At 38.3% G+C, this 19089-nt stretch overlaps 1 protein-coding gene across 2 annotated transcripts in view; it reads right to left on the bottom strand.

The window, feature by feature from the left end:
- Positions 1 to 845: 845 nt before the first annotated feature.
- KIAA1958 (KIAA1958 ortholog) overlaps positions 846 to 19089 on the bottom strand; it is a 192323-nt gene continuing 174079 nt past the window's right edge. Inside the window, exons 4-5 of one of the 2 annotated variants that reach the window (XM_036915641.2) lie at positions 8152 to 8807; positions 846 to 8039 (exon numbers count right to left, since the gene is read on the bottom strand). In XM_036915641.2, coding sequence (XP_036771536.2) covers positions 7823 to 8039; positions 8152 to 8807 — 873 coding nt within the window. In that variant the 3' untranslated portion in view covers positions 846 to 7822. Of the gene's footprint in view, positions 8808 to 19089 lie in introns of both variants that reach the window. The other variant, XM_036915642.2, reaches the window with a different exon arrangement.

Genomic DNA, 19089 nt, shown 5'->3' with positions numbered 1-19089 from the left:
AATGATCAACTTAAGGCCAACGTGTGTGTCATCTTCACCCCCAACTACTATCCCTCTGGATTATTTTGAAGCAATCTTTAAATATGTTAGAACAGATCTCAAAAGAGAAAACTCTTTAAAAAAAAAAATTCTATCACGGGAGTATGTAGACTGTATGTGATACAGTATGTGAGAGATTTGTGTATGTGAGATGTTGCCTGGATAGATGCATTTTCCTGACAAAGTACTCTATGACTTTCACCAAATTTTTAAACTGGTACAGGAATCTAAAATAATAATAATAATAATAATAAAGTCATTGCTCTAAGTGGAACAATGAGAGCCGATTTGCCTGAGAGTCAATAATTCTCAATGAAATGCCTCATTTTTACTACCATTATACTCATTTGGAAATATTTTTCAGAAACTTGTTTCTTAGGAATGATTCTAGCTGTTAAATATGTAGAACAGTAAATTTCTATGTTAAAAATGTTTAGGATTAAATGTACTCCCTAAAAGCTATAAATAATAATTTAAAGAGCAGAAAAATAGTAATTAGAGGCATGTATACAATGGTCAACATACAAGCAGCATCATAGCTCTCCAAAGGGCTCTCAGCTTGCCTGGTGAAGAAATCCAAGTCAGAAAACCAGAGGGAGAGTCAGCCAGGACCACTGCTTCACTCAGGCTTTGTCTCAGAAGCATAGCACACGGGCAAAGAACTGCTCAAAATGTCCTTACATTGCAAAATACAAAGGAAAACATTACTTCCAGGACTGTGATACTAAAATACAACATTTAGAAACCATACAGACTGTTGATGAAGTTTAAATAACTAAGTTATATTTAATAAAACAGACATAAAATATACATTACTTTTTTATTTTTTATTCTCAAAAATCTGGGTTAAACAGTCAAGCTGCAGGTACATAAACAAACCAAACAACAACTTTTGAAAAAACCTAGAACCTTGCAAATTGTTAACAAACTCGAACAGATCATCAACTTGAGAGCTGGACTAGATGAACAAGAAAATCCCTTCCAACTCTGACACTCGATGACAGAAAACAGATGCTCCACGTTCTTTCCCACACTTGTGCCACCACATGCATATGCGATATGTGTATATGTGCAGGCATCAGTGGGGAGGGAAAGGAAAAGTTGAAAATGGTACAGTAAAACCACTCACATTACTGACAATTTCCTTTATCATTCAGAATGATGTTTCCAGTGTTAAGAAGTTATGGATATTCTCCTCTACATTAAAAGAAAAACAACTAATACATTCAGAACAGTGAAAACACTTGGAAACAGTTTTGTTGCTATTATTTGGAACATACAGCCACATAGAAAATACTAAAGTGTTAAATAAAAGCATTGAGTTTCTTATTTAAATAGTTAAAGGGAACAGACTTTGTCAGTCACAGCCAAGCAGGAGGAGACCTGGGAAAGGTTACACTTGGAACCTGTCCAGAAGATGCTCTGTCCAGCTGTAAGAGGTTTGCTTGTGCTTCACAATGGAAAACTAAGCAAATGCAAAGCAACCCATTAGTTATTCTATTGCTAAATCTAAAGCAGATGTGCTGGTGGTGTTGAGAGTTTAAATTGCAAGATGACTTGGGCACAGATAAAACCTTTACACAGCCAGGAAGCAACTGTGCATTAAGGCCAATGACACTCGGCATTCCTGTGTGTTTCCAAGTCCTTCTAGTGTGAGCAAATGAAAAGCACAATGAACAACCCAGCTTTGGTTCTGACACTGACCTTGTTAGACTCCAGAAGTAATTTGTTTTCTTTGTCTTCTTTTATTTCCTTAATATCTGAATTTAAACATAGTTCCATAAAACTTCAAGGATGGCCAAGGAAAGCACCCTCCCTGCCATTGGCCAGCCATGCGCCCCTGCTGAAATTGAACTTCCCTTGCACTTGCATTCTAAAACAAGCTTCGCTGTTCCTGATCTCTAATTTTGCACCTGTGGTTCTGAATTTGAGACAAGTGGAGAAGCACATGGATGGCCTCAAAAAGCTCTAGTCTAGGCTATCAGACCCCCAAACAGCTAGAGACCCCTTGCCTTTTCTTGGAAGCAAGGGATCCTTCAGGATAGTGTTACAACTGGGAGGGGGAACCCAAGATTTAAATCAAATTTAAATTTTGTGAAAAATATATCTGAAGTTTCTATCTATATTGATCATGCATTACGTCAGTAATCAAAATGAATAAATATGATGCTGTGATTGGTAATGACTTTTAAGTTCATCTTCTTGCATTAGTTTAGCTCATTCATATGGGGACTTCGGGCGCTTTTAGATATGTGGCTTCTAGCCATATTATCTAGGTACACATATCCTTCTTCCAGTGGGTAATGATATGATGTTTAATGCCCCAGAGTCTCTGGAAATTTTCATATTAAGCTAAAAAAAATTTTTTTCAACCAAACTTTGTAGGCTGCAGTACAATTTATAAGAATAGTACATAGATGGTTTGTTGCCTGCATGCTTGTCATAACTAAATATACTTTTGGTTATCTTCACATGTAAAATGTGTACCAAATTCCAAAGTCACAATTTTTCCCCTCAAAATTCCCCATTGTTTCCTAGCATTTGGTGGTATAGAGTGGAAGTATGAAGCCAGGATGCTTTTTCATTTTCTGATAGGCAACTTGTAACTTTCTGACTGGATGCCTGCAGGATTTTTTACTCTCTATCCTTGGCAGTTTAAAAATTATACCAGAGGTACTTAGGTGCAGGGGTTTTTCCTTTTTTTTTTTTTTTTTGCCTGGAATGCAGTAACTCCTTTCACTCTACACACACAAATTTTCATTCTGTTCAGGAAAGATTTCATTTCTCTAGTCTTATTATATTTTTTTCTCAATATAGTCTTTCCATCAGGAAAGCAAATGTCAGTAACGTTAGCTAATGTTCCGTCTTCCAAATGCATTATTATTCCCCATTATTTTCATCTCTTCTTTTGAAAGAGCATTAGGAAAAAAATCTCATTTTTCCTTCACATTACTGATTTGGGCTTTTTAAACATCCGTATTGCTCTTTTCTGCTTCCAGGGTGGATTTTAATTGGATGTTGTGTTGTTAACATCCTTGAAGTCCTTCTTACTAATCTTCTTTTTCATCTTACTGTATTGCCTTTTTCTCTGAACCCATTCCCATTTTAAGATAACTACTGCTGTATAGAAGCCATTCTTCCTTTCTTTCAATTATGACAAAAAGAATCCTAAAATTGTCTTGTTTCTTTTCATTCTCAAATGTTCTGGAAGCTGTTCCTTTTCCTTGGTTCAGTCACTTTTTATATTCCACATTTTGTTTTTTCTCTATACTCATGCTTAAATGTCATCCTTTCTTCCCGGACCCAGTATTCACCACCCCTGGTTATGCTATCTGTCCACTTGTGAGTTCGTCAGATCCCTCTTTCAGATACAGGGTGATGATAAGGAGATGTGCATATTTTCTAATCCAATTTCTAGTTTAACACTTTTTTTTGGTAAAAGTGGTATCCTTTTCCTTCCTATATCTGGTTGTTTGGGTCTCTGAACCAGTACATGAAAAATCAGCAGAATATGTACATGTTCTGCTCCCTAGTAACTTATTGTTGCTGCCCTCCCCTATCCAGCACTTTTCTCTGAATGTGCTATGTCTCTAGTAGATCCTCTCTGCTTCCTGCTCATGTGCCAGCCCTAGGATTTGGAGTTCTGGACTGAAAAAAGAGCAAGAGGGGTAGGGAGAAGGAAGAGAAGGGGAGAGAGAGCATTTTACTTCGTGGCATGTCACCTGGCTAAGAGGAAGAATCAACCAGTTATTTCTCTGGGTTGGGAGCTCGGATGCTAAGGAGGTAGACATGGTTGGTGAGGAGAACATGTACTGACTATTTTAAAATATTTTTATTTCACAGGGTCTTGGTTTCATGGAGAGAAGCCAGAGAAAACACTGACCTACAACCTGGAAGGTTTTGCCTCACTTTACTTCCATAAGCCTCATTAATTGTATCAATTCCTTCTGTATTCTCGCATCAAGATTTGGCCTTCTTCTGGATCTTTATGAATGGTTTTTCTGGGAAGGTAGGAGCTCACTGGGGGCGGTGCTAGCCAGATGTCTTTCTGCCAGATGCAGTTCACTGATTAGTTTTTAAGAATTGAAATCTTCCCAGCTCTGGTATAGAGGAAAGAGTTCTGGATTAATTTTCTAGTCCTGAATCTATTACTTATTGTCTTACTGACCTTGGACGGACCCTTCAATATCCCTGTGTTTCATTTCTTTATTGGTAAAATGAGGACGACATGATCTCAGAGTTATCTACAACCTATTGCTTTTTAAGACTCAAAGCAGAAAAGAAATGTGCTCTGATAAAGAAAAGAAGAACAGAAAACAAATGACTAAACAGGTATGCTTTGGTATGAGGGTGTTTTAGCCTAAAGACTGTACAAATCCTCAACACCAAAATTAGAAAATGAAAGTAAAAAACCTGAGCATGTATTTATGACCAGATTCTCCCAATGGCTGATATGAGCATGCCGAGGGAGTGGTATAGTGCCTGGTGCTTTTAATAAGGTTGAATTAAAATAAAAATCAAAGTTAACAGCATTCCACATTTCCTCAAACAGATTTATCAGTCAGGGCTGCATATACTCCAAGGAAAGCTGGAAAAATGCCACATGACTAACAACACCATTTCTTTAAAAACTTTGGTTAAATTCTTCCATGATATTTCCTGTTTTGAACACACTAAACAGTACAAAAGCTTCCTCAGAAAGCCTCAACGGCATCTCCATTCTTCACTTGTTTTTGCTTAATATCTGAGGTATCAGGGCTTGGCTGTGTTGGAGGTAGAATTTATGGGTATAAATGTGACCAGATCATCAGGTTTGGTTTCTTCTTCAAGTTTAACAGTTTAAAGGAGAGGGAATCTCCATAATGGAAGAAATAAGTGGTGTAATGCAAGTTAGTTGAATAATACCAAGTACTACTATTAGCAAAAGTTGTGACTAAACTTGCTAACATTTGCTGCATGTGTGCTATGTGCATTGTGTTGTGCTAAACCCTTTATATTTAACCGAATCACACCCCTGAAGCTGACGCCCTATCATCTCTGCTGGAACAAACTTCTAAGGCAAAACCTGTGAGATGCTGGCGAGGGGACACCAAGCTGGCAGGGCTCAGTGGAGAGCAGATGCGGAGTTGTGGAGGGCAGGCGCTCGCCCCAAGGCCTCCACAGGTCCCATCATAACACTGGCAGCACTGCCTTCCCTCACACAGAGATAGACGCAATTTGTGCCTACATGAGCTTGCAAATTCCTGAAAGCATTCCCACTTGGGGGGAAAAAAAAAAAAGAACCCAAAACTAAAGGTGAGTGGAGAAAATGCTCTTAACCTCCCTGTTTCCTTCCCTTGGGATTCTCCTTTTTCCTGGTTTAGGCCCAGGGTAGAAAATCATGGGGTCCCCCAGGGGGGGAGTGGATTAGAGCAGCTGGAAAGAGAACAACTGCCTTTGCTGAATGCCAGGGAATGAGAAACTCTGGCCTCCCCTGCAGACCCTCTGAGAGCAGACATGGCCGTATAGATGGATGGGTGCTTTGCCATTTTAGCAAGTTTACTAGGCATTACCACATTTAAACTTAAAATGTGTGTATACATACACACATACACTTTTACGCACAAATACAGAATAGACAAAGTGCCTGCTACAGTGGGTCTCAGAGTAGCAGCTGACCAATGTGTCTTCCTTCTCACTCCCATTCCCCAAGGAGGCATGTAATGAACAGCATCTAGGATGCTGAGATACAATTCTTTCAATCCATCAGATATCACTGAAGATTCTATCTCCAGATTTTTAAATATAATCATCCACTTCAGAACTCTGGGCATTTACAGTATATTCAATAGGCTGATAAGCAACAAATTTGAGTCAGGGATGGCTATTCAGCTGACAAAAAGACACTATGAAAAACAGAAAGATTAAAACCTCTGGGTCAGTTATTGCTACTTCTGGAAGTGTTAAAATTCTGAAAAGACCCCAGTGATTCCTAATGGCAGTTTCTTTTTAAATCTATTTAAAATTAAAATGGAAGCTTTGTTTAATTAATCTGTAGACCCTACTCAATAGTAAGCATAGATTATTTTTCTGTTGAAGTGCAGAACTGACAAGAAAATGACCATCTGCTTTCCACAAACAGAATATCCTTTGGGTGTTTAGCAAGCTTAAAGGAAACTGTCCTTAGTGAATGGTGTCTCTTTTTAATTAAAGCCTAAAATCACTATAGGAAACTACAATAGAACAGAATGCAATATTAAGCCATAGCACTAATTATAAAATATTACCTGTTATTTATATACAGATGGGAACATTCCAGAATTAATCTATTTTCAGGAAAGATCAACTAGTAAACAAAATAGTAAATATGCAATCACTAAAACGAGAACAACATTAAACCTTAAGGCAGCATCGGTTGAGTCTTGTTCAGGAAAGGAAGTATTACATATTTCAGTGACCAGTGAATGACTTTTAAAACAGTGAATCAAAATAAATACTAAAATATGATTTTGAAAAAGAAATAGCACTGCTTTTAGGACTCCCACAACATGAATTTTATATTGGAATCTTAATTTTCTACTAGAAAGCACACAAAGGAACATAATGATATAAAGCTGTAGCAGTCTTTCCTCAAATATAAAATAAAGTTCCTTAGAAATTATATTCTCAGCATTCTTTGGGCTCCTTTTTTACTTATCATTAAGAGCGGTTACTAGAAAATTCTGATGACGTCTCCATAACGTGTCGTCAGGTTGAGTTTTACCGGAGTGAAATGACTTTAAACTGCATCAATAACCTATCATGATGCTCTTGGTTTTACAGCTATGTCCTCCATGCCGAGTTTGCTTACCTGGTGGGTTGCCTACGTCCTCATGTCCCAAGCACTGGTGCCAACCTACAATGATGACATTTATTGTGGCTGAAAAAGTCATACTTGAACAAAAATATTTCAAAGCTTTTTAGTAAACACATTTTGGGAGCCCTTTGCAGCTGGTTCTGTTGGACTGCCCTGAAAACGTAAGCCTGAACATTACCTTCTGTTGTTTTACAGACCCCATGCCATGTGCTAACAGGACAACTGTGTAACACAAAGAACAGATAAGAAAAAGCTCTGAAAAATGTTTGAACAGAAACAGATTTCACGTGACGCTGAGAAATAAAATGTAGGCACTTCTTCAGGAGGTTTTCACATTTTGATCACAGATTGCTTTTTCCAAGCCACTTTTGCTACAGGAAATTCCCTCATAGTACCAATCATCTAGTTCACTGGAAACCTTGTTTTCACGAACATCTTTTGGTGCATTCATCTTTTTTCATAAAATGGTCTCCATGGATGCAGAGATCAAATTCCTCCCAGTGCTGAGAGTGGTCAGAGCAGCCCCCTGCCTCTCTGTCAGCATGACTGGGTGCAACTTGATCATCTGCCATCAAGTGAGGCTGCTGGCTCTGTAGAACCAAGTTAACCATCAATAAAATATGAAGAGTGTCAAGTGCAATTTCTCTCCTGAAAATAGTTATTAACATGTCTTTCTCTTTCTGGTTCCTTTTTGTGAGTGTAATTCAACAAAGTGGGTAGAGTCTTTGTAACATTCTAAAGCTACTAGGCTACCGGGATTTTAAAAAAATGACTACTTAAACAGTTTTTTTTCTTTTTCTTTTTTTGAGAAAATCTGTGCTAAAAAGGCACTAGATAAAATGAACTTCCTCACTCTTGTGTAGGTAGCAATTATACACTGTATTAGATTGTGTAATTTAACAAAGGTGACACACATTTGGCTAAAACATCCTAATTATTCAGACTCATCTACTTGCAGTTAAAAAACAAACCCAAAGTAAAGAAATAGCAGGTCACCACTGACGCAGGCCAGCCTGACCATGACCTCGTGGCCATCCCCTGCCACCCGGGAGCTCTGGCTGTGGCTGCCAGAGGGAGCCCTCGCCTGTCAGGGTGTGCGGGGCACCGGCCTGGGCCCAGGGAGTTCTCACTGGCAGCAGCTGTGGGAGCCCAGCCTCCTGGAGACCTGAGTAAATGAAACAAAGGTGAAGTTCTCACAGTTTTCCAGCTTGACCTTCTTGGCTAGGTTTGGGACAATTCCCCGAAGCGACCGCAGCCCCATTCTCTGCTCCTCATACCACACACTGTCTGTGTCTGTGGCCTCCTTCCTGGCAGTAAGGTAGAAAGGGGACTTGGTCTCCATTTGGGTGGGTGGCCGATGGATGTACATGTACTTGTAGAGGAGGCAGTAAGGGCACTGTTTGTGCCCCCTGGAATGTTCGTGGTAGATCTTCCCATGACACACTCTAGTGGAACCACTCCGACTCTCCCGTTTGACACTGTCTGTCCGGGCAAAATAGGGCTGGTTTTGCAGGTCTTTGAGTAGCTCGATGTCCCCATACATCAGATCTGCATGTTCCTGCAGCGTCCGCATATTCAGGTACTGGCTGTTGTACTTGACCACGGTGGACAGGAGAGTGATAGGGCTGTCGTCCCCTAGACACCCTGCCTGCCACATCTCCTCCTCATCAGAAAGGGAGAAGTAGATGATATTGCGAGAACGGGCACCTGACATCCCTGCCTTACTCAGCACCCACAGCTTCTCCTTGAGTTTCTTGGTGGAAGAACTGAAGGTGCTGCTGGTTATGGAAAAGCCCACACCCGCGTTCTTCAGGATGCGGTCCAGGCCTCGGCGAATGGCATGGAGCGAGGTGGCCAGGAAGTCTGAGCCGTCACTCTTCTTAACGGTGACATAAAAGTTCTCGAGCAGCTCGTTCAACTTCACTGCAGGGATCTCAAATGAGATAAACACTGGGTTACACATTTGAGGATATCCACACAGTCAGACCCCTCCTGCCTTCTAACCCTCACCACAGGCTGCTCTGCGGACAAGGCGTTTTGTGGCCTCTAGAGGTTGACTCCTTAGCATGATCTAGTGGAAAGAACAGTGAACTTCAAGCTGGAAGATCTGGGTTCCATACTTGGCTCCACTTAAACTCTTTAAACTTCAGTGTTTCAGGCAGCAAAGTGAGACATAATCAATACCTTCTCAAAGCGTTGTTGTAATGCTTAAAGTAGTGGATAGCAATGACCACATGTACACACAAATACATATACACACGTGTATAAACATATAATATATACATATATATATGTATATATATAAATTATTACTGGCCTTTATAGTTTTCACTATTCTTATCTGGAAAGCTCTTTCTTCTCTTTTCTAGCAAATCATTTCCTTCCCTCTTATTCAATAAAATTCACCCATCCTCTCTGAAGAATTTCTGAACTAAACTTATAAACTCTGAATCCTTCCAGCATTAATTTCATTGCTCTCCACACTCAGGGTTTGGTCCTGCTGGTGCTAAACGTAGTGCTGTAGGGAAAGACAACTGGCATGTCCATTTTGTATAGCAAGTTAATGCTCCTCGATTTTCACTTGAATTTATCTGAATTGGTCCCGACGTATCTGACTTAATGATCCTTAGGGTTTCATCAATATCAATACATATTTTCAAAAATATGAAAAGCTGAATGACTATACTGACAATTAGAGAGAGCTCCTTATTTGGATATGGTAGGAGAAGGAAGGTTGGTTAATAAGAAGGCTTTATTTTCATGAAGGAGCTATGAGGAGAAAAACCAGACCTTGCTCAGTTATTTCAGGCTCAATACACATTCTAGGGCAAAAGAAAGTCTCAATTATAAAAAATTTTTTAAAGTATGTAGGTAATTGTGTAGGTAACATTCATTCTTCTAATAGATCTTGGATTATAGATTAAAATCAAACCATTTATATATATTAATATTATATATTAATTATATTTTTATGTTGTCATTTGCAACTCCCTACTTTGAGGTGTTACCCTCTCTCTGTTAGTTGGGACTCAGAGATACACTGAACTTGAAAAAGTGTCAGAAAAAGAGGGATATCAGATTTTGTGGATTCCAGGGCCATCAGAATTCTGAATTAGAGATTGAAAATGAACCAAACGGAAAACACTACGTATCAAAATGTATAAGATGTTGCTAAATACACTCCAATAACATCATAGTGTTGAATGACTTTATTAGGAAACTTTATTGAAAATACGCAAACTATCTTACTATACTGTTGGGGAGTGACTGTAATGGGGCCTGGGGGGACACGATAACATGGGTGAATGTAGTAACCACATTGTTTTTTCATGTGAAACCTTCATAAGATTGTATATCAATAATACCTTAATAAAAAAAAGAAAATATGCAAACTGATTATTCAACTCAAAAAGCTAGAAAAAGTAAACCAAATTAAAAAATAGAGTGAATCAATAAAAATAAAACATATATTAAGGAACTAGAAAAGATAAAAACTGGGTAGATAAAAAATGAGTTATGTATTATTTGAAAAAACTATAAAGTTGACAAACTTCTAGCAGGTCTGACAGAAAGAGAAAGAGAAGGAAAAGGAAAGGAAATACACATTTAAATATATATCTTTTCTAGCAAATCATTTCCTTACAGCTTCAGGCACTGGCAAGAGTCCAACTCTCATTTGCAGTAGAAAAAAATGAGAAAGACTATTACTGCAGGAAACTAATGAAGAATACAAACAATGTAATATACTTTATGCATATTCATTTGAAAATCTAGATAACCTGAACAATTTTTTAGCAAAATAATAAATTACCAAAGTTGGCTCAATATGAGGTAAAAGACCTGAATAGTCCCCAAAAGAGAAGAGAGTGAAATAACTGTCAAAGATGTCAATCATTTCTAAAGAGATGACTTTAAAGAGTCTGTTCAATGTTTCCTTTGTATTTAAATAGTTATGGAGCACAGGAAAAAAGGAAGGTTCTTCATTTTTCCTAACCCAGATCTGACAGCTATTACACCAAAAAACAAAGTATATGATCATAAATGTAAACTTCCCTAAAAAAAATACAGGCAATTTTCATTTTGCACAGTACCATGTTAAATAAGATGCATGCATATTAGAACTTGCAAAGAGAGGACTTGACTCTGATATGCACAAGTAACAAGTAATATGGTACCATGCAAAACAAGGTCTGCCCATGTTATCAAATCAAATTCAGGCCTGTGGGAAAGGAATACTACATCAAGACAAGTAGGGGTTATTTCAGAATGTAAGGACAACTTAATAAACATTTTAATGTAATTAATTTATTCATGTATTAAAGAATAAGTAATATGAACTTGATAATTACTGAAAAATTATTTGAAAGACTATGATACCCATTTCAAATTTTCAAAAAATTCTAATTTAGATTGGAAGAAAAAACTCCTCTATGATGAAAAGTATTTATCAACAAGAACTATAAAAATTACACTCAAAGGGAAAACATTAGAACCTTTTTATAAAGGCAGGAATAGAATGAGCATGCTGAATATACACTACTATGAGGAAACACTGTTCTGGAAGTTTTAGCCAACTAGGTAAGACAAGAAAAGAAATTATACACAACACACACGTATGTATGTATACATGTACACAGGAAAGGAAAAGGACAAAATAAAATTATTTTTCTGATAACCTATTAGTCTAGAAAACTCCAAGAGATTCAGCTGAAAAGCTATCAGTAAGGCAGCTGTATACAAAATATAAAAAGCAACAGCTTTTTAATATACCAGTAAAAACCAGTTAAAATAACTTCCCAATAGTCATGACACCCAAACTCAACTGGTTTCAGATTCTGATGTTGCCACTTGTAATTCCCTACTTTCAGGTGTTAGCCCCTCTTTGATTAGTTGGGACTCAAGAGATATACTAAACCTGAACAAGTGCCAGAAAAAGAGGGATACCCAATTTTGTGGACTCCAGGGCCATCAGAACTCTGCCTCTCACCCCTGCTTCTCTCTCTCTATAGAGTGACTCTCTCTCTATAGCTCAAAACACAGCCACCTAGTGCTCCCCACTCCCAAGGTTTACATCTTACAGCTTCAGGCATTGGCAAGAGTCCAACTCTCATTTGCAGTAGAAAAAAATTTTAAAGGAAGGGTTCTGATTGGCCTACTCCTGAACCAAAGAGCTGACCAAAAGGTAGGCCATCATACTGATGTGACGGTTTCTGCAGTAATGATGCAGATTGTAGGAGAGGAATGGTTCCTAAATAAGGGATGCTGAGCAGAAAATTTTACACCTTAGTGCTTAAAATCAAAATAAAATGACTACACATGGCGTGGGGGATCACGGGGAGAACAGTGTAGCACAGAGAAGGCACATAGTGGATCTGTGGCATCTTGCTGCACTGATGGTCAGTGACTGCACTGGGGTATGGGTGGGGACTTGATAATATGGGTAAATGTAGTAACCACATTGTTTTTTCATGTGAAACCTTCATAAGAGTGTATATCAATCATACCTTAATAAAAAATTAAAAAAGAACAACAAAATAATAAAAAAATTAAATAAAAAATAAAACAACTAACCACTGGTAACTTCTGTTGCCCTTTGGATAAATTCCAAAGTGTTTACCTTCTGTAAGTCTTCAGTCTGCTTCCAGCAAAAATAGACACAGTAATTCCTCCCCTTCCTGTTCCCACACCCCTTTACAATGTGACTTTGCTGATTCTCCCATCAAGAGGTGGAATCTATTTTCACACCCTCGGAATTCAGGCTTCTCCAGCTTCCTAAAGCGAAGTTACTCACTGTCTCACCTGGGATCCCATGACACTTAATTAAAATTTTGGTTATGGCCCTCTCCATATTGCACGCCTCTTATCTATTTATATGCCTGTCTTTTGAAGTGGACTGAAAGCTCCCTGAAGGCAAGAACTACATCTTATACATGACTGGCTCTTCAACACATACCAGAAGGCTTGAAATATATCACTGATACCCAACATACTGATAACAGTGGGTTAAATCAGTGAATTAACCTTGGAGTCAGGAAAACCAAGCTGACTTAGGATGCAAAACATTTTTCTGATTTACATAGAATACCATAAGTTTCAAAGTAAAATCACAGCAAAACGAAGTTTTGGAGAAATGTCAAGTCACAAAATTTATACTGTTTGCATACAAGAAACCATTCATTCTGGCCCATGTTGGCTGCCTCCTTAGTTTTCTCTGACTGTGTTCTGCGTGGTGATTATTCATCCAGGTTACCAAGGTTTTCAATTTATTATAAAGACATTGCAAGAAACTATTTTTCTTCACTCACCACTTTGAACAGATTTGCATGTCAAAATTCACCATGGATTATAAACTTGGCTTCCTTAATGTAAAAATGACTGAAGAGAAAAGTTCGGTCATGGGACAGATGGCTCCAGGTGGGAAAGAACAGAATAAGAAAAAAACTGACTTGTTTGGAAAATCCCAAAGTTCTGGAACTACCAAGTAATCCTTGACACTTGGAAGAGTTACAAGACAAGTAAAATAAAAGTTACTTTTGTGGAATGCCTCGAACTTCTCTTTGTGGATAATCTTGTCTAGTGGGATGAAGAAAGTGGAGAAAATGCTTATGAACTACAAGTACTCTTATGGAAAAACAAAATGAATTCTGAAGTTAACCATTGCTCACAACAAAAACGACTTCATTTTTGCAGTTACCAAATCTTACTTTATTCAGAAAGATAGGTATTGAACTTCAAGATGTTCTATTTTCTAATGAGTGAGTTTAAGGAATATATAAATAAATTTGACAGCAACCTTGAGGGAGATGGATCAGTGAGGATTAGGTCACACTTACGAAGATAACTTGCAGGAAAAGATACTATGTGGACACACATAACAGACATAGACTGAGACTGGCAATGTACACTCTGCTTATTTGGATGACATTTTGAAGTCTGATTTGACTTCTCGCTTTCTGCCTTGAACAGAACTAAATTTTAGGCTCAGCAGCTGCCAAACCATGATCAAGAGCTGTACCTACCTTGTTTGCTGCCAGTTATGTCTGTCTTTAAAGACATGTCTAGACTAAAATGCCAGGGAGCTTTCAGTCCACTTCGAAAGACAGGCATATAAATAGGTAAGAGGTGTGCAATATGGAGAGGGCCATAACCAAGTTTTAATTAAGTGTCATGGGATCCCAGGTGAGACAGTCTGAGTAACTTCCCTTCAGGAAGCTGGAGAAGCCTGGATTCTGAGGGTGTGAAACAGATTCCACCTCTTGATGGAAAAGTGAGGTATAAGAGTATGGGCCTTGAGATTGGATTAAAGATGGTGGAGAGATGAGACAGAGGCCTCCTCCTAAAACCACATATAATACAAAAATATAATTAATACAACTAATCCTGAAAGAGAAAGAGGAAAGAAGGCTGTGCCAGCCTGCATACACCTGGAGAAAAGAACAGACCTCATGGAACAGGGTAAAGTACCAAAGCCACGGTCCAGCGGGACCCAAGCCCTTCCTTCCCCAGGCCCAGCTCACGGGCGGGAGGAAGAGAAATGGAGCAGGGAGGTTGTGGAGGCGTAGGACTGCTGAACACCTAACCCTGGAGATCTGCTCTGGGAGCACCAACCTACATGGCATGGTGCTCTGGTGATTAGTGGCATTGGAAAGCTAAGACAGGCAGAATACCTGGAGAGACTGAGATTCCAGCCGCTTGTGGAAAATAGGGATCCACATCCAGCTGCTCTGGGACAAAAGAAAGGCAGGCAGTCTGAGAGACTTCATAACAGCGAGAGGGCTGCTAAAGGGGCAAGGATTACACAGAGCTTACCGCTCAGGAGAAAGAACAGGTAGACAAAATTGTCCAGGCTCACTCTTCCCAGCAGGTTGGGAACTTTCAGGAGCTACAGGCGCTCCATCCCCCTGGCTGGCTACGCAGCTCCAAGGCCCCGCACCATGACACAGCCTGCTGCGCCTTCCTCCCAGCCAGCCGGCACCTGGCTTGCAAACCGGCAGCCCCTGCCCTGGCGTCAGACCAGCCAGAGAGAAGCCCCACCTACAGCAACTACAAATGCAAAGCATATAAGCTTACACCTATGTGTTCGGTCCACTGGTTATGGTAGTACATATACATAATGGAATACTATGCGGCCATAAGAAAGAAACATTGCAAATCCTACCATTTGCAACAACGTGGATGGGGCTGGAAGATATTATGTTCAGTGAAATAAGCCAGGTGGAGAAAGACTACCAAGTGATTTCCCTCATTTGTGGAGTATAACAGCAAAGCAAAACTGAAGGACCAAAACAGCAGCAGACTCACAGACTCCAAGAAGGGGAGGGGTGGGGAAGAGTGGGTGGGGAGGAAGGGAGAAGGGGATTGAGGATTATTATGATTAGAACTCATGGTGTGTGTTGGGGGTCACAGGGAAGATAGTGTAGCACAGAGAAGACAAGTACTGACTCTGTGGCATCTTACTATGCTGATGGGCAGTGACTCCAATGGGGTGTGTGTAGGGGATTTGATAATATGAGTGAATGTAGTAACCACATTGTTTTTCATGTGGAACCTTTGTAAGAGTATATATCAATGATACCTTAATAAAAAAAAAAGAGTATGGGCCCTGATGCCACAATTTCTTGTTTTTACTAAATATGGGCTAATTCTCCTTAAGTATTTATTAAAAATATTTACTTTGAATATGTCAAAGAAATAATCAATAATCAATCTTCCCATGTTTTCTTCCATCTGCTACTTCTTTAGCTTCTCTTCTTCCTTCATAATTACAGCCCCTAAGTAGAATTCGTGCCTCATATTGAAATTACTGAGTATCATAATTCTTCCAAGTGGTAAAGATACCTCAAGACAAATGCTGGGCATAGAAGCCATAGGGCATAAATCTGCAAAAAAGTAAAAAGCTAACCTTTTCAAACAATATTGCTTCTCTCTCACTTACCAACTTTACATTTCCCTGTATGGCCCCGGAAGATGACTGGTTAGCCAGAGACGGGTAAGATTCCTCAAGGGAGGAACAACCTAAGACAGCCACAGTTGCAGGGGGGCCATCAGGTGGGAAATTGGGGATCAACAGAGGTGAGGCTTAGAACCTCACCCCCCCTGTTTTGAGAGAAATCTTCTGCATCCGTGGATGTTTTGTTGCACTTGTCTAGCTTGGATTAATACTTAGTCTATAGGCACACACCTGATCATCTACATTTGCCCTCTTACAGCACTAAACTGTGTTTTCTACCTTTATCTTGCATCTACCTACCACTTCAGCATTTTATTAAAAAAAATAATAATAATAATAAGGGAGAAATGTGGGATTCACATATAAATCAAGTATAAAAATCAAACAAATATTCATATTTGACCTGATTGTTTATAATTCATGATGCATGATCAAAACCGAAAGTTTCTGTGATGACTGCCCTTGCACTGTTCACCATGTAAGAACTTACTCACTATGTAAGAACTTGTACACCATGTAAAAACTTGTTCATTATGCTTCAGAAGATTGGAGACTGTTGAGAATTAGGCTTGGGGTTGATTAATGATTGTGCATTGAGTCCCCTATACAGAATTTTATTGTTGTGAACAACCATTTGATCAATAAATATGAGAGATGCCCTCTCAAAAAAAAAAATTTACTTTGAGTGACCCATGTGAGCAGATTATAGAGGATTGAAATGTATCTTCTTCCTCAATCACTGTTCCCCTAGATAACACAGGGCAAACTACAAAATGCTAGTATAGTAGCACCCTTATTAGTCGTTTCCCTTTCCATGGTTTCAGTTACTGTGGTCAACTGCGATGGAAGCAGATAATCTCCTCTGACATAGTGTCAGAAGGTCAATAGCAGCCTAATGCTATGTAACCTCATTTCATTCATCTCACTTTATCTGAACACTTAAGTTTTTTATCATCTGACATCATCACATGAAGAAAGGTGAGTATAGTGGAATAACATACTTTAAGAGACAGAGCACATTCCCATAACTTTTATTACACTGTTATAATACAACTTTTAATATTATGTTATAATTGTTCTATTTTGTTATTTTAATGTTGTTAATCTCTTATTTGCCTAATTTATAAATTAAACTTTATGATAAGTAGGTATGTATAGGAAAAAAAAGTATATATTGGGTTCAGTACTATCAATAGTTTCAGGCATCTGCTGGGGTCTCAGAACTAAACACTGACAGATAAGGGGGACTAGTGTACCTGGAAGTGGTGATAAGGCACACTCTACTGGACAGTTGAGACATTTTTACCACCTGGGATGTGGATATTATCTAAGTCATTGGAGGGTCTGGAGAAGTGAGGATTACTACACGGAAATGTAAAGGTTCCCAGTAACAGACAGTGTCTTCATGTGACTTCACAAAGTCTGGAAGACAAGAACCTCTGGCCTAGAAAAGGCTTAAGTTTTGAGGGGGTGAAGAAAATGGTGATGGGGGACTGTGAGAATAGGTGAATTTAAAAATTATTATTAATAGAGGTCTATAAATAGTTACCTTTTTACTGATTTTTTTATTTGTGGTAAAATATAGATAACAAATAATTTACCATCTTAACCATTTATTATAAGTATACAACTCAGTGGCATTAAGTACATTCACAATGTTGTACAACCATCACCCACTATTTATTTTCCAGAACTTTTGCATCATTCCAAACAGAAACTGGACTCATTAAACAATTACACCACATTTCCTCTTCCCCCAGCCCCTGGTAATTTCTACTATACTTTGTTTTTATGAACTTGCCTATTCTAGGAATCTTACATGAATGGAATCATACTTATTTGTCCTTTTGTTTGACTTATTTTACTTAATATAATGTTTTCATGGTCCATCCAGGCTGTAAGCATGTATAAATATTTCATTTTTTTATTGCCAAATTATATTCCATTGTATGGATATGCCATAAATTGTTAATCCATACATCTGTTGATGAACATTTGGGTTTCTACATTTTGGCTTTTATGAATAATGCTACAATGAGTATTTGTATACAAGTTTTTCTGTAGATACCTGTTTTTTATTTTCTTGGGTACATGCCTCGGAGTGGAATTGCTGGGTGATAAAGCAACTCTGTGTTTAATTTGGGGAGCTGCCAGACTGTTTCCAAAGCACCTGCGTCATGTTACGTTCCCAAGAGAAATGCATGAGGGTTCCCATTTCTCTGCATCTTCATCAACACTTATCTGTTTTGTTTTGATTCTAGTCTTCCTACTGGAGGAGAAGTAGAATCTGATGGGGTTTTGACTTGCATTTTCTGGACGTCTGAGCATCTTTTCATGTGCTTAGTGGCTATTTATTTAAAACCTGATAATAACTGTTCTATGTCCTTGCTTGTGAATTCTAAAATCTGTATTAGTTCTCCGTTGGTTTTGATTGATTGACTCATTTTTTAAGGGATATATTTTCTTGTTTCTTTGAATGTCTGATAACTTTTGTTTAGTTGCCAGACATTCTGAATTTTATTTTTTTGGATCTAGATATTTTTATATTCCTACAAATATTCTTAAGCTTTGTTTTGAGACACTTACTTGAAAACCATTTGATCCTTTTGGGTCTTGCTTTTTCTTTTGAAAAAATTGAGATATAATTGACAGATAACATTATTTTAGTTTCAACATGATTCGATATTTTTATACATTGCAAAATTATTACCCCAGTAAGTCTAGTTAACATCCATCACCACACGTAAACTTTCTTTCTTGTGATGAGAATTTTTAAGATCTACTTTCTTAGCAATTTTCAAATATACAATATGGTATTATTTATTATAATTAAAATTATTAGCTATAACCAAGCTGTACATTACATCCCCAGGACTTATTATTTTATAACTGGAAGTCTGAACCTTTTGACCATCGTCACCCATTCTGCCCACAACTCCTTCCACCTGCCCCCTCTACAACCCCAACTCTGGCAACCACCAAGCTGTTCTCTTTATCTACAAGTTTGCTTTTCTTTTTTTGTTTTGTAGATTTACAGATTTCTTATATAAGTGAGATCATATGGTACTTGTCTTTCTCTGACTTATTTCATTTAGCATAATGCTTTCAAGGTCCATCCATGTTGCAAAAGGCAAGATTTCATTTTTTTTACTTCTGAGTAATATTACAACATAGACACAGACACAGACACACACACACACACACACACACACACACACACACACACACCATTTTCTTTATCAATTCATCCATTAGTGGATACCTA

The sequence above is a fragment of the Manis pentadactyla genome, chromosome 3 (genome assembly GCF_030020395.1).
Source record: "Manis pentadactyla isolate mManPen7 chromosome 3, mManPen7.hap1, whole genome shotgun sequence".
NCBI lineage: Eukaryota > Metazoa > Chordata > Mammalia > Pholidota > Manidae > Manis > Manis pentadactyla.
This window is presented reverse-complemented; position numbering and strand designations above follow the sequence as displayed.